At 37.3% G+C, this 27,586-nt stretch overlaps 1 protein-coding gene across 1 annotated transcript; it reads right to left on the bottom strand.

Moving 5' to 3' along the window:
• Positions 1-217: 217 nt before the first annotated feature.
• On the bottom strand, positions 218-27,584 carry LOC127853756 (periodic tryptophan protein 1 homolog). The gene is made up of 16 exons (XM_052388529.1): positions 27,428-27,584; positions 22,767-22,816; positions 19,056-19,152; positions 17,698-17,839; positions 16,727-16,809; positions 15,763-15,859; positions 14,829-14,936; positions 12,434-12,552; positions 11,254-11,315; positions 9,383-9,479; positions 8,366-8,427; positions 7,313-7,424; positions 5,255-5,345; positions 3,584-3,705; positions 2,020-2,122; positions 218-527 (listed from the first exon to the last, which is right to left on the bottom strand). The coding sequence occupies exons 1-16, from the start codon at positions 27,488-27,490 to the stop codon at positions 319-321; spliced, it is 1,617 nt and encodes a 538-aa protein (XP_052244489.1). The 5' UTR covers positions 27,491-27,584; the 3' UTR covers positions 218-318.
• Positions 27,585-27,586: the final 2 nt, after the last annotated feature.

Below are 27,586 nucleotides of genomic sequence, written 5' to 3'. Positions count from 1 at the left end.
TTCTCTTGATTCTTACCAAATGACTTTATCACTCAGATCACATCACCTTCCATAAACGTCTTGGCTCAGTGTATTTGGTCTTGTTTGTGCTCTGTGAAAAGGGAGTTAAATGCATGTGCCTAAAGTGTCGACCCAGATTAGCCTGTGCTGTCCGCACATGCTAATCAGGGACAACACTTTCCGCTTTCATATAAACTACTAGTAAACAGAGAAAATAAAAAATTGCACATTTTATTCAATTACTTACACCAAACCTGCAACAACCATTTAAAACATACTTATAAAACACTCTCTTTAACCATACATAAACAAAAAGCACTAAACATTTGGGAACTTCTTCTTCTTTTTCTTCTTCTTCTTTTTTGTTTTTCCTTCAGCGCCATTGGCAGCAGGTGGTTGCTGGGTTGTTTCCGTATCCATGTTGACCATCATTTCCTGTATCTCCATGGCAGCCTCAGGGTCCTCTTCCTCCTCTGCCCGGGGGTCGGGCACATAGTCTGCTTCGCTCCCACAGAAATGCTTGAAAACTGAGGGTCAGTAAAAGAACATTAATTATTTGAGCTGCAATCTTGAACAAGAGCTGCTTTTGTGAAATACAATGCCCCCTACTGTGCTCTGAAGTCCCATAGCAGTTATTTTAGAGAAAACAAGGCCCATAAATTCGCCAAAAATCAATTGACCAGAATTTTTTTTAAACTTCATCTGTAACTCATCAGTCATGTTAGAGGACTCACATACCAAAAATGAGCGCAATATATGAAAGCTTTGCATAAAAACCTCTGGAAAACGGTTATTTTAGGGAAAATTTCTATTTTCAAGGCCCATAACTTTGCCAAAAATCTATGGACCAGAACGAATTTCACACCTTCTGTAAGTCATGTAGGTAGACTCTCATACATAAAATAGGCTCAATATCAGAAAGCGTTGCGTAAAAAAAATCTTGAAACAGTTATTAAATTGAAAATTTCCAAGTCAAAGGCCCATAACTTCCCTAAAAAATCATTGGACCAGAACAAATTTCACACTTTATCTTGTAGGTCATATATGTAGACTCGCATACCAAATATCAGCTCAATATCTGGAAGAAATGCATAACACACATCCAGAAATAGAAATAGAAGCTCCTACCTTGGATTATATCCCTTTAAAAAATATAACTTCCCTTGATAAAAATGACCTTGTACCTGCCAAATGTACCTGCCTTTATCTTTAGCTCAATATTGTTGCGTAAAAGAACTCCGAAAAACATAATGCCTGATGGACAGACAGTGCGACTGTTATATGCCATCCAACCATGGGCATACAAAACTGGGCTTTATGCATGTTAATACACAGGCTATTTGAGGCTAATCAGGGACGACACTTTCAGTTTTTATGGTATTTTTTTCATTTAAAGGTAGCCTCTCCTTAGCTTTAGCAAAAATCCGGATTATGCGGAAAAAGTGGTCCCTGATTAGCCTGTGTGAACTGCACAAGCTAATCTGAGACAACACTACACAAATGATTTAAGGCTAGTCTTTCCTGACCAAGGCTAATTTAAAACTTTTTTTAGCTTGATTACACATGTGTTATCACTGATTATGTTGGAACACTAATAAGGCAACATTACAAGATTATCAAACCTTTACCAAAAAGTTTAACTGAGACATGGACACTTTGCTTAAGATAATTAATATTGAACTTAGTCCGGGGCCGGTCTGTCCTTTGTGAAATAAACAAAAGAAATAAGACTTGTTTTTGGAAAACGAAGCTTAATGCACATGCGTTAAGTGTCATCCCAGATTAACCTATGCAATCTACACAGGCTAAACAGGGACGACACTTTCCACTTAAACTACATTTTTGCTAAAAAGAGACTTACATGAAACAAAAAGTACCATAAAAGCGGAAAGTGTCTTCCCTGATTAGCCTGTGCAGAATGCACAGGCTTATCTGCGATGACACTTTATGCACATGCATTAACCCCAGTTTTCCCAGAACAAGACTCCAATGATAAATATCCAACTGCCCACTACCCACCATCTTTGATGTCTCTCAGGTCCCAGACCTTGAACTTCTTCTCTGCTCCCATTGCAAACACATACGGAGCATCTGGACAGTTCTCCAGGCAGAGTAGCTGGCCCTGAAAATAAACTGGCAAAGGTAAAATTTGCACAGTTGTTGCCCCTGGCATTAGGTATCATACTGGTATAGGAAAAATCTGCATGGTTCTCCTTAAATTGAGAAAATGAACTTGCAAAAGGTAAAATATGCACAGTTGTTGCCCCTGACAGTGGGTATCATACTGGCATGGGACAAATATGCTTGGAAGTTGCCACTAAAGTTAAGATACGTGTAAAGGTTAAAGGGATCTTTTCACGTTTTGGTAAATTGACGAAATTGAAAAAAGCTGTTTCAGATTCGTAAATTTTCGTTTTAGTTATGATATTTGTGAGGAAAAAGTAATACTGAACATTTACCATGGTCTAATATAGCCATTATATGCATCTTTTGACAATTTTCAAACCTGAAAATTATTAAGCGTTGCAATGCGAAACGATTGAATTATTTGGAGAGTTCTGATGTTGTCGTTTAATTTTGTGAAAATACGAAGATTGCTTATATAAAGTATAAAATACGTCTTTAATACATGCTTGGCAGGATGGCCGAGCGGTCTAATTGGTTTTTACTCCAGGACTTCGGGGGGTCACTGGTTCGAGCACTGATGCGGTCTACTTTTTTTTCCTTTTTTAAATTTTATTCTTGATTTTTTAATGGAGCTTTTTATTTATCAATATAAAGCATTTAATGACAAAATTCAAAATATGCCAAAATCTGTGAAAAGGCCCCTTTAAACATGCAGTGTTGTTTTACCTAAAATTGGGAAATATACAGACATATGTAAAATATAGTAGTTGCCCCTATGATAAAGTAATATTCTTGCATTGGTTAAATATACAGAGTTATTGAACCTGAAATCAGAAAATATACTGTTTTCTTTTAAATAGGATGGATAGTTGCCCCTGAAATCATTGGTTACACAGCTTCTTAATGATGAAGTACAAAGAAATAAAAGGTAACTATTTAACATATACATGTATTTTATAAATGTACTACCTTTTATCACACCACATTCATCTCACCAAGTATTATTCTTTCCATGATTTGTTTAATTTTACCTTTGTATTGAGACCTTTGACCTAGCGACCTGCTTTTCATGAGCAACTCCATGTCTCATCTTGCGTTATCATTTTGGTAAGTTATTTAAAAATACCAAAATTTTCCAATGACCTTGAATTATGACCTTGATCTTGGACCTAATATCATATCCTCCGCTATGGGGGCATTGTTGTAAGAATTACTACTGCTACTACTACTTCTACATATAAGAATTTGCATCCCCATGCTATATATCCATGTATGCTAGAGACAGAAGCTTGTGCATGCAAATGTTAAGTACGCAAAGTACAATAAGGGACACAATTCTGCTTATTTGCATGTCAGAGTTATAGGATTTCATAGATGACCATGCATGATGATCCCAAATTACTAAACTAGAATCATATCAATCAAACACAGTCCCGATATCTGCCGTTGTACTCACCATTTTGAGATGATGGCTGTAGACACAGGACGGCTTGTTGTTGTCGATGTCCCACACTTTCATACTGCCCTCGGACGATGTTGTCACCAGCATACGACTGTTCTCCGAGCTGAGGCAGAGGCCTGAAATTGACGGAGCATTTGAGCTGCATCTTGAAAAACTTGGCTTAATGCATGTGTGCTAAGTGTAGTCTTTGATTAGCCTGTGCAGTCCACACAGGCCCCTGCAGTATTGTTTCAATAGACCAGAACCTTTTTTGAACACAGCTGAGATATTATTGAACAAATATACTGAGGAACTTTCTTGAAGATTGGACTACAAATGTGACTTTTAGATTGTTAACAACGCTTCACTCTAGCCATATAACGGAAACTGCCCTTAACCCTGGTGGCCATGTTTTTCTACAGACCAGATATCCTAGGGTAAATTGTTTTGAAGAAGTTTCACGAAGATTGAGCAATAAATGTGGCCTCAAGAGTGTAAACAAGCTTTTCCTTTAATTTGACCTTGTAAAATAGTTTTTGACCCCACATGAAACTCAGTTATTATAGAGAACATGCACTACGAATGACAGACAAAAGCTGATCTCAAAAGCTTATCATGAGCATTTTGAGCTTAGGTGAGATAAAAAGAGGATATGGCTTAAACAATTAACAAGAGATGTGTTTGTCAGAAACACAATGCCCCCTATTGTGCCGCTTTGAAATAAAATTTCAATGTATGATTTGACAGGTTTAGAAATTATCTCCCTTTTAAAGCTTATTACTTTCCTTGGATTGTATTTTTTTACTTTTGACCTTGAAAGATGACCTTGACCTTTCACCACTCAAAATGTGCAGTTCCATGAGATACACATGCATGCCAAATATCAAGTTGCTATCTTCAATATTGCAAAAGTTAAGGCCAATGTTAAAGTTTTTGGACGGACTGACGGACAGACAGACAGTTCAAATGCTATATGCCACCCTACCGGGGGCATAAAAATGTGTAATGGACTCTGATGTCACAACCAACATATTTTGACACAGAAAAATATATATACCTTAGTGAACAAAAGCTGAATGGCCATAATTAATAAAAGAAAAACAACTTCTTTACAAAGCTATCATCCAAACCATAAGGTTATTCAGGTGTGAAAGTTTGAGCGAAATCAAGCAAGCCGCAAGAAATTTGGGACTGTAATCATGAAATACAGACCATAGATCTGCAAAACCGTTTCCTTCCATTATGATCATCTACACATTAACACTTTCCCCTATAAGAAGCAAAGTGAAAATAGGCTTTTGCAACCAGCATAAAACCAGAACAGCCTGCGTGTAACAGGCAGTTTGTTCAGGTTTTATGCTGTTTGCTGCTCATCAGTAACCAAGGGATGGAAATGAAGCCTTTAAAAACTTGAATTTAGTAAAAAAGGAATTTAATTAAATTTAATTTTCTATGTGACTACAAATGTGTCAAAATATAAATGTAAGTGTTAAAGGATTAAGGTCATTAAACTGTTAAAGTTTGAGCACAATCCCCTTAGAATTTAAACAGGAGTAGAAAACACAAGCTTTTGGCTCAATGTACGTACAGACAGATTGACAAGTGCAATCCTAAATGATTCCCTCTCAATATAGGCATTAAAATAGAAACTCTATAGAGTATCATACAAAAGTTTTTTGCCTCTACCTGTAACACTTTCTGTGTGTGCAGCAATGCAGTACACTGGCTTATCCTGCCTGGAATCCATGTAGTACACATGGCCGGTATCTGTACTGGCCTGTAACAGACACAGGAGTAGCTTCTAAATGATATCTTCATCCCAATTTAGATGGTGTTTCTTTGTTGTATTTAAAAAAATAATATCAACAAACAAGCTTTTTCTTTTATTATTTTATCTTCTGACCAAGTTTCATGAAGATCGGACAATAAATGTGACTTCTAAAAAGGCAAATGTAAACGCCGCACGATGGACAAAAGGCGATCACAAAACCTCATCATGAGCAAATTATGCTCAGGTGAGCTAAAAAGAAGACAAAGTTATTGACAGCCAGAGTTAACTGAAAATCTAAGCTTGATATGAACAGAGTACAAATCAAATTGAGGTCGCCGTGGTGTAATGGATAAGGTGTCTGCCTAGCGACGGTATGGTCGCCGTGGTGTAATGGATAAGGTGTCTGCCTAGCGACGGTATGGTCGCCGTGGTGTAATGGATAAGGTGTCTGCCTAGCGACGGTATGGTCACAGGTTTGATCCCCCTTGTGGAACATTCTTTAGATTTCCCACAAAGACACCAAGAACTTGTTCTAGGCCCAGGAAACGGACTGGCGAGCGTTTCAATAAGCCTGAGGCTTTGGATGCAATCAAGCTAAAATAAATAGGTTTAAATTAAATCAGATAATCATTATTTTTTGTCCTTATTTTGCCATTCTTTATTTAATTACATGTTTGACGTTAAATTTAAACTCCGTGTATCTTCCTTCTTTATTAAATTTGATATTGAATGTTTAATTCAAACTCCGCTATTTCGAATAATCCCCGTTTTCAAATCATTCATACGGTCCCTTCTCAAATTTGTTTGATAATTTATCAATTCATTGTTCAACAAGGGACAAAATTGTCACAAAACCAGGTTTTCATTGTGAAAAAAAAATCTGATAAAGGGAGAAAACTCAAACTGAACTTTTGAAATGACCAAAAAAAATTAACCCCCTTTGTAAGTTTTTTTTTTTTTTTAAATCTATTTTTAGTCGTGGCGACCTTGACATTGGAGATATTGACGTGATTCTTTCGTGGGACACACCGTCCCATGATGGTGAACAAATGTGCCAAATGATTTTAAAATCTCACAATGAATGACATAGTTATGGCCAGGACAAGCTCATTTATGGCCATTTTTGACCTTTGAACTCAAAGTGTGACCTTGACCTTGGAGATATCGACGTAATTATTTCGCGCGACACACCGTCCAATGATGGTGAACAAATGTGCCAAATGATTTTAAAATCTGACGATGAACGACATAGTTATGGCTCGGACAAGCTCATTTATGGCCATTTTTGACCTTTGAACTCAAAGTGTGACCTTGACCTTGGAGATATCGACGTAATTATTTCGCGCGACACACCGTCCAATGATGGTGAACAAATGTGCCAAATGATTTTAAAATCTGACAATGAACGACATAGTTATGGCCCGGACAAGCTTATTCCGCCAGCCCGCCAGCCAGCCAGCCCGCCAGCCAGCCAAGCCAGCCAGCCAGCCCGCCCGCATTCGCCAATCTAATAACCAGTTTTTTCCTTCGGAAAACCTGGTTAAAAAACATATCTGCCAATTCAAGGTTTGTTTTCACACCTTTTGTTACTGACAATCTTTGTTTGCACATCTTGATTTCACCTGTTCGTTTATTTAATGGTTGCAAAGAACTGCTAAAAAGGAAGATACAAGTACACAACTCCCTCCCACTCAGACTGAAAATGGCTATATACAACCAGCGTGAAACCAGAACAGCCTGCGAGCAACCATTCATCTGTTCAGGTTTGATGCTGTTTGCTGCTCATCAGTACCATTTGAAATGAAGCCTTTAAAACTTGGATCTTATCGTAAGGTATTTAAATTGACTTTTCAAAGGACTACAAGCACATCAAAGAGCGTATCTGAGTGGTAAAGGATTAAGTAATAGACAGGATGTAAGTTGTTTCTGAGCAGATTCTCACTTTCATATCAAAACATTGAAGTAACTCTTACAAAGTAGTTAAGCGGCGAGAATTTATTCCAGAGCAGTTTCTCAATCTCTCCACCAAGGTTCCACGTCTTGTTGCTTGTCTCTGGGGACCGACAGTCGTACATTTTCACTGTCCTGGCAAACACGAGAGATAGAGTTTCAAATATAATGAAATAAGCCACATCGTGGGACAACTGGGCTAATTTCATGAGAATCAAGTGACGTCCAAGGAAAGCATGTGCAGTCTGCACAGGCTAATCATTGACAACATTTTCAGTTTTAATGTTTTTTTAAAAAGGAAGTCACTTCTTAGCGAACTTCTTAGCGTAAAGCAAGTTTAGGCAGAAAGTGTTCTCCCTGCTTATCCTGATCAGAATGCACAAGCTAATCTGGAATGACTCTTTACAAACATGCATTAAGCCCAGTTTTCCCAAAAGGCTAAAATGTTTGATTTACAGAGACAAACAAACAACCAAAATCTCAAGGGATTCAGAATAAGCTGGTCTCAACAAAGAAATAAACATTGACTTCAATATAATGCATATTCATATTCTTCATAGGGTAAAATATTCATCATAAAGGAAAATGGCCAATGGTCAATGTACGCACAAACCCCTAAGACCTGCACTGGTAAATTTTGAACCTAGCTTGCACAGATTCTCTTTTTTATATGGATGGGCTAGTGACATGTTCTTGGTCAAACTGCATAAAAATGTTGATGACTGATTGGTTACGTATTTGTAAAGTAGAATTCCTTTTGGCTGTCATTTCTAATTTTTTTGTTTTTATACATAAAAAGCATTAAAGCTGCAGAATCCCAAATCAGAAGATGGCAACTGGTATATGTAGGTCATGCTCTGGGAAAACGGGGTCTAATGCATGTGCGAAAGAAGAAATCTCAGATTAGCCTGTGCACACTGTATAGGCTAATCAGGGACGACATTTTCAGCCTAAACAGGATTTTTGTTAAAAATAGACTTCCTTTACACACAAAAATCCATAAAAGCGGAAAGTTTCGTCCCTGATTAGCATTAGGCCCAGTTTTCCCTTAACGCAGCTCATTAAAAAGCACTTACTTGTCGAATGATCCTGACAGCAGCATATGTTCCTCCGCAGGGTGCCATCTCACACACTGCACCTGAGATTACAGGACAGGTAATTGCATTATAATTGATTTTTATAAATGTGTCACCCTCTCTGACAATGGGGCCTATTGCATGTTCATAAAGTGTCATCTCAGATTGCAGTCTGCACAGGCTTATCTGGGATGACACTTTCCGCTTTTATGAAATTGTTCTTTAAAAGGAGTTCTAAATGAAAATCTACTGTAAGTAGAAAAAGATGACCCTGTGTGAACTAGACAAGCTTATCTAGTATAAAACTATACGCACATGCATTAAGCCCAGTTTTTGCAGAACAAGACTCATACTTGGAACAGTAAATTTTCTCCATTTTACCTTATATTATTGGCAATACATATGATAAATAATTATGTTTCTGAATGATAGTGCTAAACACATCATAAATGTGAGCAAAAAACTTTAAGGACCTATCTGTAACTAGTGAGTATTGCAAGAAGGTAACTGACGGAGGCCTCCCACTGAAGATGCAAATTTTATGCACATAAACAATTTTGCTTTTCCAAATTTCTGGCTTGCAATTTATTCAATCAATATCACCTTTGCATTATGGATACAGTATCCCCCTAACGACCGGGACGTAATGAGCTAGATCCCCACTGTGGGAGTCTTCATCAGATCTCATTAACCCTTAAAGCGCTGGAGCTGAATTTTAAAGGCCTTTGCAAACAGTTTGGATCCAGATGAGACGCCACAGAACGTGGCGTCTCTTCTGGATCCAAACTGTTTGCTATTCTGATAGTATTCTTTGAAAAAAATCGAAGAAAATGCTAATTTTAGAAATTCTGCAGACGACATTTTAGCAGAAGACAAATTACCCAGCATGCAAAGGGTTAAGACATAAAGTAATGGTTCCACCCATGAAAATTACTTGAAATCATTCAAATAAGCCTTAGGCTTTTGATGCAATAAAGCTTAAATAAATAGGTTTAAACCAACATAGACCTTGCCTACCTTTTCAGTGTGTTGCTTGATGCTCAAGGCCAGCTTTCCCTCCGTAAGGTCCCACAATCCCACAGTGTGATCGGCAGACGCGCTTGCGAGAATGTGTCTGGAGGTGGGAAAACAGGGTGTTTGTTTGCTTGGATAATTAGCCCCTCATTGTGGGAAAATTGAGCTTAATGCATCTGCGCAAAGTGTTATCCTAGATAAGTTTGCACAGGCTAATCAGGGACAACATTTTCTGCCTAAACTGGATTTCCGTTTAGAAAAGACTTCCATCAAACGAAACATTTCTTTAAATCGAAAAAAAAGGGCTTAATTCATGTGCATAAAGTGTCATTTGCTGTCTGCTCAGGTAAGACACGTTCCACCTAATTTAAGCACATACAATAAGCCCAGTTTTCCCATAACAAGGCTTTTTAGGTTAGAACTTGGGTACTTCTACCTCCCTTGTGAGGTTTCTTATTTTTTCGGAGAGGTATTACAGTCTCAACAAGAGCTTTGTCACAGACGTGACGAATACCCCCACATGCCGCATTGACACAGAATATTTTACATGATGTCAAAAAAAACAACAGCGGGCACCATGCTCAATGTTTAAAACGCACTAAGTGACCCCGTGACCTAGTTTTTGACCCTGCATGGCCCATGTTCGAACTTGACCTACACATCATCTAGATACAACTTCTGACCAAGTGTGGTGAAGATTGGATGAAAACTACTTGAATTAGAGAGCGGACAACATGCTGAATATTTAAAACACACTTAGTGACCCTGTTACCTAATTTTAGACCTGGCATGACCCATATGCAATCTTGACCTAGACATCATCTAGATACAACTTCTGACTAAGTTTGGTGAAGATCAGAGGAAAACTACTTGAATTAGAGAGCGGACACCATGCTCAATGTTTTAAACGCACTAAAAGAAACTGTGACCTAGTTTTTGCCCTGCTATGAACCATGTTCGAACTTGTCCTAGACATCATCTAGATACAACTTATAACCAAGTTTGGTGAAACTAGGATGAAAACTACTTGAATTAGAGAGCGGACACCATGCTCAATGTTTAAAACGCACTTAGTGAGCCTGTGACCTAGTTTTTGACCCGGCATGACCAATGTTCGATCTTGACCTACACATCATCTAGATACAACTTCTGACCAAGTGTGGTGAAGATTGGATGAAAACTACTTGAATTAGAGAGCGGACAACATGCTGAATATTTAAAACACACTTAGTGACCCTGTTACCTAATTTTAGACCCGGCATGACCCATATGCAATCTTGACTTAGACATCATCTAGATACAACTTCTGACTAAGTTTGGTGAAGATCAGAGGAAAACTACTTGAATTAGAGAGCGGACACAATGCTCAATGTTTAAAACGCACTAAAAGAACCTGTGACCTAGTTTTTGCCCTGCCATGAACCATGTTCGAACTTGGCCTAGACATCATCTAGATACAACTTATAACCAAGTTTGGTGAAACTAGGATGAAAACTACTTGAATTAGAGAGCGGACACCATGCTCAATGTTTAAAACGCACTTACTGAGCCTGTTACCTTGTTTTTGACCCGGCATGACCCATATTCCAACCTAACCTAGACATCATCTTGATACAACATCTGACCAAGTCTGGTGAAGATCGGATGAAAACAACTTGATTTAGAGAGCGGACACTTGATACGGACCGACAGACCGACCGACTGACAGACAAGCTCACTCCTATATAACCCCCTAAACTTCGTTTGTGGGGGTATAATGATAATAGTCATGTTTAAATTTTCACACAGAGTTTAAAAGGATTGCACTCATTTACTTTATACGCACTGAAACATAACAGTATGTTTTTAGGTCAGTATATGGTTGTAGGACTCACCTTGCAAGGGGGTTCCATGAAAGGTCCAATACAGCGTCGGTGTGACTGGGTATATCTAGCTTCTGGAAAGACAACACATCATGTAATCAATAAATCAGTATTTTAACAATAAACTAACCTCGGTCTAAAAAAGTGAGGTTTAATGCATGTGCGTAAAGTGTCATCACAGATAAGCCTGTGCAGTCAGCACAGACTAATCAGGGACAAAACTTTCAGCATAGAATTGATTTGTTTGTTTAGCAGAGGCTTCCTAAAGATGAAAATTTCCAATCAATGCCTTAAGTGTTGTCACTTATTAACCTGTGTGGACTGCACAGGCTAATCTTGGACAACATTTTACGCACATTAATTAACTCGATTTTCCTAGAGTTTTGCTCATAAAGGACACGACTTTGACAGTATGACAAGTAATACAGAGTCCCCTTCCAGTGAAAACCCCTATCAATTCATGATTTGCATTACCTTCATATTGATCTAAATGTTCCATTGTGTAACATTTAAAAATCATATCCCATGTCAATTTGTCTACACAGCATTACAGTTGAGTTTTTTTACAGCAGACATTTGACATAAACCAGAAATGTGTTACGGACACTGATTCCCCACAAGCACATATTTGGACAAGACATTTCTACTGTATATTCTACAGTGACCAAAAAGACACATGGCAATTATTCAGCCAAAACTGGTCACAATCAAAATCTCTTTATAAACGATCAGCTACATATTAGGTCTTCAATAGTGAATATGTGGGCAAATATGTTAAACACTAAAGGGTTTTAAAGCACAAAATGTTGGGACTATAAATTCAATAGTGGAAAAACAGACAAGGGCCACAATTCTTCCAAAACATGTCATAACAAAAATTCCTATATTGTGATAATCTACACATTACGGTAATTTAATGGTGAAAGTTTAAGCCAGATGCACCCAATTGTTGAAGAGGATTTGAAAATACACGTGTCGGTACAATCAAAACAGAAAAGTGCAGTGCTAAATGCCTTCCACTCAGTGGGGGTGTAACAAAACAAAATAACATACAAACCTGTACAAAGAATGAAACAAGGACAAATTCATCAATTTTTTTTTGTATCAGAAGATTGTACAGGTTAATGCAACACTTCATACAATACTTAATTAAGCTAACATGCAATTAAAATATTTTCCATAAAATACTCACCTTTTTCTTCTTTTTGGAGGGTTTCTGCCCTAAGGTCGCCAAAGGTTCAAGGCTATCTATAAGATCAAGGTCCCAGATGTCTATGGTGGGATCCATGGTTCCTATGGCAACAAAGTTTCCTAAAAAAAAGAAAATGTAATAAAGGACTGAAAACCAGGGAAAAATCTACCCTTCACAAGACCTGCATCTGTGAAGCACAATGCCCACTACTGAACTTAACAGAAGCTATATCCAAATTAAATACATCATGACGAATTAAGGTCCTTTGATATTTGAACAAGAGATGTGTTTGTCAGAAACATAATGCCCCCTACTGCGCTGCTTTGATTTATTTATTTTTGTTTTTGATTATATCCCTTTAAAAAATATTACTTCTCTTGTAAAAATTATCTGTACCTGACAAATGATAAATGGAGCTTATCTCCCTTTAAAGCTTGTTACTTCCCTAGGATTTGTTTTTTTGACCTTTGACCTTGAAGGATGACCTTGACTTTTCACCACTCAAAATGTGCAGCTACATGAAATACACATGCATGCCAAACATCAAGTTGCTATCTTCAATATTGCAAAAGTTATGGCCAATGTTAAAGTTTGCGGGCGGACGGACGGACACAGTTCAAATGCTATATGCCACCCTACTGGGGGCATAAAAAGTTATAGGCCTTTGACAGTATCTGAATTTTTTTCGAGAGTATTTTTTAAGACAATTTCAAAGTCCAAGGCCCATAGGTTCGCCAAAAATTCATGGAAGGAAACAAAAGTCGCACTTCATCTGTAAGTCATGTAGGCAACCTCACATACCAAAAATCAGCAAAATATATGGAAGCATTTAAGCATTTTGTAAAAATAACTCCAGAAAACATTTATTATAAAGAAAATTTCTAAGTCCAAGGCCCATTACTTCGCCAAAAATCAATGGACTGGAACAAAATTTACATTGAATCTGTAAGTAATGTAGGACCCATTTTTGGCAGGATGAGCCTCATCTGTTTAGGATTCATTAGAGCCCGATACAGCATGAGCAAAAAGTTTGATATTGAGGTTTGTGTACCCTTTTGGCAAGTTGATATTATATAATTAAACAAGAATTGTTTGTGAAACACAATGTCCCCCTATATGACGTTTGACCTTGAAAGATGACCTTGATCTTTACCCTTCATCACTCAAAATGTGCAGCTCCATAAGATACACATGCATTTCAAATATAAAATTGCTAGCTTCAATATTGCAGAAGTGACATTACATGAGCAATTTTGACCCATATATTTGACCTTGAAGGATGACCTTGACCTTTCACCGCTCAAAATGTGCAGCTCCATGAGATACACATGCATGCCAAATATCAAGTTGCTATCTTCAATATTGCAAAAGTATTCATAAAATAGGCGATTTGGGCCACATATATTTGACCTCTGACCTTAAAGGATGACCTGGACCTTGACCATTCACCGCTCAAAATGTGCAGCTCCATGAGATACACATGCATGCCAAATATCAAGTTGCTATCTTCAATATTGCAAAAGTATTCATAAAATAAGCGATTTGAGCCACATATATTTGACCTCTGACCTTGAATGATGACCTTGACCTTTCACCACTCAAAATGTGCAGCTCCATGAGATACACATGCATGCCAAATATCAAGTTGCTATATTCAATATAGCAAAAGTTATTGCAAAATGTTAAAGTTGGCGCAAACAGACCAACCAACCAACCAACAGACCAACCAACCAACAGACAGGGCAAAAACAATATATCCCCCACTTCTATAGTGGGGGACATAAAAAATGTATGCAAAAAATTCATTAAGGTTAATCAAACATGCAACATTCTTATTATCTTCCTTTATAGTATTCATAATATGATTTAAATTTGGGAAAACTAGAACTCTGATAGTCTGATGTTGCGTGCACGTTGGATAATCTTTCTGCCAGGGAGTTATAAATGAACAATGAAGTTATAATGCTGAAAATGAAACATTGACTTCATGTGTGCCTCTCTCTGGGAAAACCTGACTCATATGTTCTTGGTTCAACAAAAACAGTAACACCTGTGGAGGGGGGGGGGTGGCAACTTATATTACTACAGGAAGATAGCAGTTAGGTATGCTTATGGTTAAAAACAGTTGAGCCTCGGTCTAGGAAAATGGGGTTCAAAGCATATATGTAAAGTATTGCCCAAGATAAGCCTGTGCAGTTTGTAAAGGCTAATCAGGCACGAACCTTTTTGCACAAACTGGATTTTGGTTTAAAAAGACTTTGTTTAAACGAAAAATATCATTAAAGTGGAGTGTATCTTTCCAGATGAGCCCCTGTGGACTGCACAGGCTAATCTGGGAAGACACTTTACGCACATGCATTAAGCCCCATCGCCACACATCAGTAATGTGAAATACCTGTGGATCCATCACGTAGATCATAGTCCATCCATTCCAGGACCAGGGGGAACGTAGACAGCAGGAAGTCATGGTGGCAGTAGAAGTGATCCTGCTCAGAGTTGTACACTGAAGTACGAACAGAGTAGGAAAGATGTGTATAAGAATTCATAGTATAAACAGAGCAAGCTGTACACTGAAGTACATAAGAACAGAGTAGGTGAGATGAACAATCTTTCTTACCATGAATTTCCATGGAAATGCCTTTCTTATCACACACTTCAATGAAAACATCTCCCTTCCATGGACCAACAAATCTTTCTTACCACAAATATTCATTGAAAAATCATTCTTACCATGCACTTCCATGGAACACACTTCCATACCATGAACTACAATGAAACACACTTCCTTACCATGAGCTTCCATGGGCATTCTTCCTTGCCATGAACTTCCATTGAACAAACTTTCTTACCATAAACTACCATTCAAAATTCTCCCTTACCATGAACTTCCATGAAACACACTTCCTTATCATGAACTTCCATGGAACACACATCCTTACCATGAACTTCCATGGAACAAACTTCCTTACCATGAAATTCCATGGAACATACTTCCGTACCATGATCTTCCATAGAACATTCTTCCTTACCATGAGCTACCATGTAAAATTCTTCCTTACCATGAACTTCAGTTGAACATTCTTCCTTACCATGAACTTCCGTTGAACATTTTTCCTTACCACAAACTATCATGGAACATTCTTCCTTACCTTGGGCTTCCATGGAACATTCTTCCTTACCATGAACTTCCATGGAACATTCTTCCTTACCATGAACTTCCGTTCAACCTTTTTCCTTACCACAAACTACCATGGAACATTCTTCCTTACTATGAACTTCCATGGAACACACTTCCTTACCATGAACAACCATGGAACATTCTTCCTTACCATGAACTTCCATGGAACAATAGTCCGAGTCTGCTCTCCCAACCAGTATCAGGTTATCTGTGTCCTTGATGATAAAGTCCTCTTCATCACTGTCACCCTATAGTCAAGTAGAAATATACTCTTGCCATGTTTCTAAAGGGACCACTGTATAGGCGACTGCATGCAGATTAATTAATCAACATAAGGGAAACTTTGAAATAAAACATAACATAAAACATAACATTCGCCTCTACACAAATCCATACAGATATTCATGTTAATTCCAACTTTCTATTAATATGCTTTTAAAATGGAAATACTAATAATTCTAAAATTATGAAAACTTTCACAATTGGAATTAAGTATTGAACATTGAACTCGACACAAATAGAGCTTGAACATCGACAGATTGTTCATGTTTTTATAAGTAGCAAGTTGTAGTAATCATGATAAAGAAATTCTAACTTGAAAAGAGGATCAATTTGGCATTTTTGTTAATGTAGGATTATCAAAACTGCATACTTATGAGTTATGACATAAGGATCTACACATGCAAGTTTGCATGTTGTATGTAGACAAAAGCCTGAGTTCTTTGTTGGACAGGTTTGTATCTCTATGTCCTACATAGAGACAGATGGACTGGCATCAATGGTGAATCTAGTAAACCAAGTGAACTACTATGCTATCAAGTAATTGATGTGAGCCTTGCTCTGGAAAAACGGGACTAAATGCATGTGTGTAGAGTATTGCCTCCTATAAGCCTGTGCAGTGCGCACCATCTAATCAGGGATGACATTTTCTGCCTTAGCTGGATTTTGGCAAAGAAGGTACTTACTTTAAACGAAAAATTCCATAGAGGCAGGAAATGTCGTCCCTTATTAGCCTGTGCAGATTGCACAGGGGACTCTGGGACATCACTTTACCCACATGCATTAAGCCCTGTTTTCCTAGAGCAAGGTTCATGTTGACCAGCCCCACTGCACACCTCGTCTTTTACATCCACTAAAGGGTCCTCAGCATTACTGGCAAAGACGGCCAGACTCCCTATGCCCTTGAACGGATTGGAAACTGAAAATAACAACATAGTGTTTAAGTACTGAGGAATTAATCCCTTGAACCTTGCTCTAGGAAAACTGGGCTTAATGCATGTTCCTAAAGTGTTATCCCACATACGCCTGTGCAGTTTGCCAAGGAAAATCAGGGACTGCACTTTCTACTTTTGTTGTAATTTTTCTTTAAACAGTCTATTCTTATCAAACATTCAGTTAAGGTGCAAAGTGTCATCTCTTATTACCCTGTGAACTTTGCTAATCTAGGACAACACTTATGCATCAGCATTAAATACTGTTTCCCAGACAGAGGCTAATTTGGATTTCAAACGCCTTCAAGAATATTTCAGTTATACTACAAACACTTTTATGAGAAAATTTATGGATTTTCCAGTACCAAGTGCACATACCAATTCCGGTAACTGATAACTGCCTTTCTAGATTCAGAGTTAGATAAAACTGGCCCAAAAATAATTTCCAATGATCAATGTCAACACAATTTACAGGCTTATCTCTAAATTAGCATCATCACTTACAATCATCCTCATCATCATCATAATCATAGTCATATGAGCTGTGATCTGTGAAAAGGGGGTTTAATGCGTAAAGTGTTGTCTGTGATTAGCCTGTGAAGGGCTGCAGGCCAGTCTGCTCAGTGACGACACTTTCCGACTACACTGAATTTTTGCTAAGAAGGACTTTCTTTAACAGAAAAACAGGCTAATATGGGACGACACATAACACGCATGATTTAAACCCTCTTTTCTCGGAGCACAACCCATATTCATAATATTCATTATCATCATCATCAGGTCTGTCATAACAATCATGATACTGAATATCAGTAGCATTTGAACATCATCATTTACAACACTATGATCATGTCATCAATATCAAAAAGTCTTACAGTCATCATTATCCTCATCATAATCATCCATGTTGTATCGTGACTCGAACTCATCCCCCTGGCCCTTCTTATTCCTTTTCTTTCCCTGCTTCACCTGTCTAGCAATGTCCGCTGCTATCTCAGTCTCTGTTGATGGCTCTACCTAAGCATATTAAGTTGCCAGGGCTATAGATAACTTTTGGGGTATATTGGGTTATCAACCCCTGTTTTTGACAACAATAGGGTTTTTGTAAATTCAATAGAGTTTTAGCAAAAATTGTCACCCCCTACTTTTAAACTTATTTGGGGTTTTCACCCCCTGTTTTTTAACTCAATCGGGTAATTTAGGGAATGACATATATAATATAATAAAAATCTACTAAGGTTACTATATTATTTATACAAATGGAATTCAAAAAGGTACCTGTACATAACAACAAACTATTACTGAATTTCTGATCAAAGTTAATTCATTTTTGCGATGAATAAGACCAAGTGCGTGAAAATCGCTGCACAATTGATGACGTTATGACTGTTCAAAGCGATGCACCCCGTTTTCAGGTCATTTTGAGTTGAATACCTTGAAAATGAAAGTAGAACTCAAACGGGTCTACGAATAATTACAATAATACCCCAGATTGATAATCGCTGGAGAGACTGCCTTTTTTCTTCATTGGTTGGCATATAAACTATCAGGTACATTTTTGTACAAAAAAAAAAACAGTCTAAAAAATACGCCCGGTGTTCGTATGAATTGTGTTTCTTGACGCAAGGTTTTTTACTGGAATTACGTTATTGAATTTGTTTTTGCATTTTTGTACGCTTTATTTTGAAATTCATTAAGTTTTTGGTTATTTTAATTGCATAATAATGCACATACGCTTGTTATCTATAGCCCTGAGTTGCTATATGAGTCTACACAATACACATGTGACCTTTTTTGACTAGGGCCATGGGCATGATTCAAACAAACTAAAGGACTGTTTTATGATTTTACATACAAAATATTTAACCTCTAGGCCTTGAGGTTTTAGAGAATAATAGTTTTGAAGTTCCCATATTAACGTCAAATTACAAATTCCCAACTTGACATAAGAGCCCTATTCTGAGGAAACTGGGCTGTATGCAGGTGCCTTAAGTGTTGTCCTATACTAACCTGTGAAGTTCCCAGATTCTAATCAGGGCCGACACTTTCTGCTTGAATTGAAATTTTCATTTAAAGGAAATCTCTTTTAAACAAAAATCCAGTTAAGGCCAAAAGTGTTGTCCCTAGTGAGCTTGTGCGGACTTCACAGGCCAATCTGGGACGACACTTAACGCACATGCATTAAGCCCAGTTTTCCCAGAATGAGGCTTGAATAAAACAAACAATATGTCACCTTTTCAGGCACCTGTTGTGACAGTTCAGCTGCAGCCGTAACTGTGGATTCATTTTCCTCAGCTTCCTCTTCGGCCTCCTCCTGCTCTTCTAATCGTCTACATATTCAACACAAACACATATGTGAGGCTCACTCTGGGAAAACAGGCTTTAATGTGCAGGCTGCACAGGCTAATCTGGGACAACACTTTCCAAAAAACAATTTTTACTAAGAATAGAATTAATGCAAACGAAAAATACAATAAAAGTGGAAAGTGTTGTACCTGATTAGCCAATGCAGACTGCACAGGCTAATCTTTGATGACATTTTACAAACATGCATTCAACCCTATTTTGCCACAGCAAAGGCTCATATCAGAAAATAGCACATAACTCTTTTATAATCTTCTGTTTAACCCTTTTCCACTCAGAAGCAATGTGAAAATGGCTATGTGCAAACAGCATAACAGGGCCCTCGTTTTGCACTTTTTACCATCGAATATCCGCGGCTTCTCCCATGAAAAAAGTATACTTTTTTCCCCTTTTTCAGCTAAAATTTCCCCCTCAAAAAAAAACAAAAACAGTTATATATATTTTTTTAAATATTTTTTTTATACTTTTATACCTATGTTGCCAGCTGGTATAATGCTACTAACCTTTGATTAAATGTATATTTATGTAAATCAAATTAAAATATAGCAATTTTACGTGTTGAATGGTTGGTGAAAATATCTTCTAAAATTCCCCTTTTCACCCAAAACGACGCGAAATTCCCCCTCATGAGGGATGTGGGTGGCTTCCCTTGGCGGCAAGAGAGGGCCCTGCATAAAACCAGAACAGCCTGCGAGTAACTCGCAGTCTGTTCAGGTTTTATGCTGTTTGCTGCTCATCAGTATCTAACGGTTGGAAATGAAGCCTTCAAAACTTGAATTAAGTAATAAAGGTAAATTAAATTTAACTTTCTATGGGACTACTACCGTAATTACTCTATGTTTTCGGACACTTACAAATAATAATTTTTTTTCGCGTCCGAAAACTTAGATACGAAAAATATTCACAAAAAACAGGTGTCCGAAAACTAAGAGCCGAAAATTGAAGTGTCCGAAAATAGCGTCAATTGTATCAACGACTACCGGTAATAGCACGCGCTTGTAAAATACCATGCTGTATAGTATAAATTACAGTTATATATGTTTGCACTGCATTTTGAATTATTTTAAATGCTTAATTTATTTGGCCGAAAATTACTACAAAGTTTTACTTTGACCAACGAATTCAAAGATGAGCATGTGATGTACCGATACTTGCTAGTATGAACCTGTAATTTAAATGCAATAAAAAAGCAAACTATGAATTCTTTGTTTGTTCATTTCCGATAGTTGTAGTCTAACACCTTCCATTGTTCATAAAACATGCAATTGGGTGCATCACACTTTGAATCGTTTAGTATTTGTCACAGTTATTTTACTGAGAAGGGGTAGTACCATTTCGGTAGATAATTGAACTGTTAATTGGCACTACCCCTGGTAATTGTCATAACGCTTATGCTATCAGATGAAACCATTTTTTAACACCGGTTTACAAGGTTATTTACCCAATAACACAAATGTAATGGTCCGTTGCCCTCAGGCACGCACCTGAAGTGTTTACTGATGTAAATCTGGTAGTAAAACCCCATGATCGAATCGTCATTAGATATCGAAAACAGGACCGAAATTTGGTAAAACAGCGCTGTAAAATATACTGTCCGAAAACTTAGAGACATTAATTATGGACGAAAACTCGTTTGTCCGAAAATTAAGAGTCACGAAACATAATTATTTTTGCTTAAAAAAGGGGTGTCCGAAAACTTAGAGTGTCCGAAAACAAAGAGTAATTACGGTAAGTTACTAACACGTCAAAATATGTATCTAAGTGGTAAAGGTTTAACTCTTTTATAATCTTCTCTTAAATCATAGTATAACAAGGGACAAAATTGTCACAAAACCAGTTTTTCAATTGGAAAAAAAAGTTTGATAAAGGGAGACAACTCAAACTGAACTGATTGTTTATAATTAACCCCCTTTGTTTCAAAATAAATCTATTTTTAGTCGCGGCGACCTTGATCTTGGAGATATTGACGTAATTCTTTTGTGCGACACATGGTCCAATGATGGTGAACAAATGTGCCGAATGATTTTAAAATCTCACAATGAATGACATAGTTATGGCCCAGGCAAGCTCATTTATGGCCATTTTTGAACTTTGAACTCAAAGTGTGACCTTGACCTTGGAGATATCGACGTAATTCTTTCGCACGACACACCGGCTAATGATGGTAAACAAATGTGCCAAATGATTTTAAAATCTCACAATGAACGACAAAGTTATGGCCCGGACAAGCTTGTTCCGCCCGCCCGCGGACATTCCCCAATCTAATAACCAGTTAAAACCTGGTTAATAGTTACAGGGTTAGTTACTGACCCGATACGGGATATACGGTTCTGTGGAAAACCTTCGGTCTTGCCCCGATATGGTTTTCCACAGAACCGTATATCCCGCATCGGGTCAGTACCTAACTCTGTAACTATTATATCACGCCAACTCCATCTCATCAAATTAACAAAGACATTGTTTTTTTATAACTAGACACTAGTATAATTGAAAATTTTTAATTCAAGAATATCAGGTTAGTTACTAACCCGATATTTTACTGGCCCATATAGTCTACTGACACCATATAGAATATATGGGGTCAGCATGTGACATCATATAGTCTTCTGACACCACATAGAATATATGGGGTCAGCATGTGACGTCAAACAGCCAATGAGAGAAGAGTATTTTGTAGATGGCGTGATATATTTAAACATTGATCCTGTGCAGATGACTTAAATTGGGGCTTGGTTTGACATTAAGGCACGTCTGATTGGGGCTTGGTTTGACATTAAGGCACGTCTGAAAGGACAATTATCAGTAAGAGCTCAGTCTGGATTTGTAAAGCTTATATTTGGCTAGCATGAATGGACCAGTAAACAAATCTCAATAAATTCAGTTTATACTTGTCCAGTTATTAATAAGCCATTGTCATTTTACACAGTTGTTCTCCTTTATATTTGGTAAGGCTTGGTTAATCCTTTACCACTTAGGTACGTTTTTTGACGCAAGTGTAGTCCCTTAGAAAGTAAAATTGAAGTAAAGACCTTTCTTACTAGATTTAATTATTTAAGGCTTCATTTCCAACCCTTATATATACTGATGAGCAGCAAACAGCATAAAATCTGAACAGACTGCGAGTTACTCGCAGGCAGTTCTGGTTTTATGCTGTTAGCACAAATCCATTTTCTCTTTGCTTCTGAGTGGGATAGAGTTAAATAAACATTTTTTCTTACCACTTAAATTAGTCAGGACTATTCAAAATATCATATTTGTTAGTAAACATATTAAAGAAAAATTTTCAAAAATACAAAATATGTGAACAAGCCCCTTTAACAGAAACTTTTGAAAAACAATAATATACCTCTTTCTGATTTCAAGTGGAAGCCTTTTTCTTCAGAAATTCTCAGTCATCAATAACATATTTATAAAAAATAACATTAAGATTAAAGCAAAAACCACCTGCTTTTTTGCTAAGCTAACTTTTTAAAAAACTTTTTGGGAGGTGCTTTATTTGAAGCAAGTCTTTTTTCACCATGATACGCTTCAGAATTTCTCCTTCCTTAAACATGGTACAACATAAATTAAATTAACTTACTCTTGAGTTTCATCAATTATTCTTTTCAGATCATCTTTGTCAATTTGTAGCTGAAAATAAATGAATAAAGTTGTAATTAAATTAAGTATTGTAGAATAACATAAATTCTCAGTGTACAATTTTGTGCACCTTCACTTTCTTAAATTTGTGGGATGAAAAAATTATGCAAAAGAATAAACATCACAGGCCTTTTCCTGGCCATTTTGGGAAAAATGCAATTTCTAGATTGGGATTTTTTTCGCACGATGAGTCCACTGACTTTGGAAAACTAATCTAATATAACTCTTTATAACAATTTAAATTAGAAGAACGAAATCATGTAATTTTTTTATGTTAGATGTAATGGAAACAAGGGCTGTTTGTAAAACACTCATGCCCCCCCCAAATGGGCTGTCAGTTGTATTGGCAGCCATTGTGTGAATAAGTTACAGTATGATTGGCAATTTAAAGAAGAATTTCTCTTTCCTGATAGCAGGCCTAAGCATTCTTGATTTATCATCCGGAAACCATTTTACTGCTTCAGGTCACTGTGACCTTGACCTTTGACCTTGTGACCTGAAAGTCAAAAGGGGTCATCTGCCGGTCAGGACCATTGTTCTTATGAACTTTTCTGATCTAAGTCCTAAGCATTCGCAAGTTATCATCCGGGAACCATTTTACTGTTTCAAGTCACTGTGACCTTGACCTATGACCTAGAGTACTGAAAATCAATAGGGGTCATCTGTCGGTCATGACCAATGTCCCCATGAACTTTCCTGATCCCAGGTTTAAGCCTTCTTGAGTTATCATCCAGAAACCATTTTACTGTTTCGAGTCACTGACCTCGACCTTTGACCTAGTGACCTGAAAATCGATAGGGGTCATCTGCCAGTCTTGATCAATGTACAGTGCTCCAGCTAGGCCTAAATCGAAGGGCGCCGCGCCCTGCCTTCCCGAACCTACGACCTGCCCCCCCCCCCCTGAACCTCCCCCGCCCCCCCCCCCCCCCCCCTCAAAATTTTTTTTTTTTTTTTTTTTTTTTTTACATATGATAATTCATAAATCTCTTATTACATTATAATTAGTTTAATCCTCATTGTAGACATTATATTTGAATGGTTTAATAATAATGGGAATAATACAATTATTTATAACATATAAATTAACATGCAATAGGAAGCATTCCAGAAACACCTGCCCGCTCGAACGTGCCCTTTTCACAAAATACTGCGCGTCGAAAGTGCCCTAATCACAAAATACTGCGAGTCGAAAGTGCCCTTTTGACAAAAAAGCCCCCCTGCCCTTTTCAAATCCTAGCTGGAGCACTGATGTACCTATGAACTTTCCTGATCCCAGGCCAAAGCGTTGTTGAGTTATCATCCGGAAAGCATTTGGTGAACGGACTGACCGACAGACCGACCGACATGTGCAAAACAATATACCCCCTCTTCTTCGAGGGGGGGGGGGGGGGGGGCATAATAAAATTTAGATATAATAATCATCAGACACTTTTTTCTAAAAACTTTTTTATGACAGCTTGTTTATTGCAAAATAATATGTACTGAATTAGGCTCTTAATTTTTCAGGTTTGCACTTCTTCAGAATGGGGGAACAATCCAGTGCCCCAGATAAGCTGCGTATCTGCGTCTTTCACCCTATTAAAATGTTTAAAAACGTAAAGAAATACAATATCATGCGTATTGAAAACGCAACCAATTTGACTTTTACGCAAATTCTTCAAATTTGATGCGTAACTACAATACAATAGCTTTGATCGAAAATGCTTTGCCTTTCGGTATTTTCTTTTTGGAATTATTCTCGTAACGCGACGAGGCTTTCATTCAGCAAGCACCTGGATAACGATTAGGAAACTAATCAAGGTTACTCAAACGCTCTGCGGACTAGATTTCACGTAAATTAAGCGCCTGACCAAATTATACGACGACATACATGCGTTTTCAATCTGACTTAATCCGTCGCTCATTGTGCATGAATTTGTAAAGCGTCTGTAATTTCAGTTTCTATTACGATGCGAAATAAAAATGTCTAAGGGGGGTCGAAAGACGTCCGCAATTGTTGCGCCAAAATATCAGTGGATCGCAAACTTTTTTATTACGATGCGAAATAAAAATGTCTAAGAGGGGTCGAAAGACGTCCGTGATTGTTGCGCCAAAATATAAGTCGATCGGAAACTTTTCCGAACCAAGTAAGCAAGTGCCAATAAGTGCCGAATCAGTTAAGTATGATAGTTTAAGTTTTGTTGAATCAATACAAATGAGCAGCTTCAACAGAAGTAAAGCAGCAATGATTTTAATGTATACATTTGTATTACTCATTTCAATTTTTTCAAAAATGAAATCACCCTAATTTTCAAAATCAATGGGTGAAAACCCTATTTCCCAAATAATTATCTGGGGCACTGGACAATCATTAGACCACATCATGTAAAACTGACACCTTTTTGTTTATTGAATAGCGCCTAAAATCTACATTCCACATTGAGTGCTAATGCTTTATTAAAAATGTCAACACTGTACAATACATGCGTATGTTGCAGATGGTTGTGCACTAGTTGCAATAATTCAACTCTAAGCTTTATAGCCCAATAGGCTGCTTCAAGTTGCAATGCGCTCTCTCTTGTCCATGGGTGCAAAATGTTATGAAAAATGCAAGGGTTAAGGAACACTGAAACTGCAAGAACATATTTAAGTTAACCTATCTAAACCACAAACTCATCCAAATGGTACCATTAAAGCAAGAAATAATTGATGTTATTGACTTTTGTTTTGTACGCTGTATCCGCCATATTGGAAAATTGACCCAATATTGGTTAGGTCGCAGTACACCAATATTTTGCACGTCGGGTTATGTGCTCCAGCCTATAAAGTCGCTAACGATGTGGTATTCGATACAGAATACACTGTTTCAAATTAAAAAATAAACATGTAGATGTTTAAGAAGTTTATTCAGTTTGTCCTCAATTTGTCTCAAACGACGTCTGTTTAGTGAAGCACACAGATTCGCTGCGCTGAACTGCACCCATGTTTATGAAGGGGTGCATATGGACTGACAGAGCCGCCATAGCAAAAATGATCAAAGGCTCTGGCAGTCCGTTTATATGGACTAGTAGTTGCAATAATTCAACTCTAAGCTTTATACCCCAATCATCCAATCGGCTGCTTTGAGTTGCAATGCGCTCTCTCTTGTACATGGGTGCAAAATGTCATCAAAAATGCAAGGGTTAAAGGGGCCTTTTCACAGATTTTGGCATTTTTTAACTTATTCATTAAATGCTTTATATTGATAAATTTAAACATTGGATCATGAAAGCTCCAGTAAAAAACAAGAATAAAATTAAAAAAAGGAAAAGAACATTGCCCGGAGCAGGTTTCGAACCAGTGACCCCTGGAGTCCTGCCAGAGTCCTGAAGTAAAAACGCTTTAACCTACTGAGCTATTCCGCCGAGAACACATACTAAATGTATTTTATACCTTATATAAGCAATCTTCGTAGTTTCACAAAATTTAACGACAAAAACAGAACTCTCCAAATTATTCAATCGTTTCGCGTTGCAACGCTTTATAATTTTTAGGTTTTAAAATCGTCAAAAGATGCATATAATGGCTATATTAGAGCATGGTAAATGTTCAGTATTACTGTTTCCTCACAAATATCATAACAAAAACGAAAATTTGCTAATCTGAAACAACTTTTTTCAATTTTGTCAATTTACCAAAGCGTGAAAAGATCCCTTTAAGGAACACTGAAACTGCAAGAACTTATTCAAGTTTACCTATCTAAACCACAAACTCATCCAAATTGTACCATTAAAGCAAGAAATAATTGATTTTATTGACTTGGGTATTGTTTTGTGCGCTGTATCGGCCATATTGGAAAATTGACCCAATATTGGTTCGGTCGCTGTACACCAATATTTTGCACGTTGGGTTATGTGCTCCAGCCTATAAAGTCGATAATGATGTGGTATTCGATACAGAATACACTGTTTCAAATTAAAACATAAACATGTCAGCGAGAAAAGTGTGTTGAAACATCGCTGGTTATTATAGGGTGCATGCAAAGGATAACATCCGTAGGTTGCCTTTCGGCTAAATTTAACATGTTGATGAAGTTTATTAATTATTTTCCTCAATTTGTCTCGAATGACGTCTGTTTAGTTAAGCGCACGGATTCGCTGCGCTGAACTGCACCCATGTTTTTGAAGGGGTGCATATAGACTCCTGGGAGTTCGTTTATATGGACTAATGGACTAGTTGGGCACTACCAAATTTTTAAACAAAAGTAAAGATATCAATGTTATAAATGCAACAATTTTTTTCCATAATGTCACTAAAACGTCTATGATTTTTGCTTTTTGTGCAGAATGTCATGCTGAAGATGTAGCATAAGTTTCGTTTGCTTTTCAAGCAGAGAATGGAAGAGTGGACTATTGCCACAATTAGTAATGACATTAATTTGTGCAGATTAATATATAATTACTATATTTTATTTAGACAGCCTGAAGAAAGGAGTCGAATAATGCATTAACCAATAGTACATAAACGGTCGTTCAACACAAACACGAAGTTGAATCATCTCAAAATGAACGACGTCCGAAAAAAATATCCGAACTACTACACCCAGTAGTCATATTTTTGTTGAAATGGCACCAATATCCCAACCTTTTCCGGTTTAGTCTTCGATTTTCCTCGTCGGACCCAAGAAATACAAGGTATTATACTCATAACGGTGTCTTTTAAATGATATTCTATGCGACGTATATCACGATCGCCTCACGCTGTAAAAGCGGAAGTTTACAAATTACCTCCCTGTGAAACTTT

Source organism: Dreissena polymorpha, chromosome 12 (genome assembly GCF_020536995.1).
Source record: "Dreissena polymorpha isolate Duluth1 chromosome 12, UMN_Dpol_1.0, whole genome shotgun sequence".
Taxonomy (NCBI): Eukaryota; Metazoa; Mollusca; class Bivalvia; order Myida; family Dreissenidae; genus Dreissena; species Dreissena polymorpha.
The sequence above is the reverse complement of the archived record's forward strand: the minus strand, read 5'-3'. Positions and strand labels throughout refer to the sequence as shown.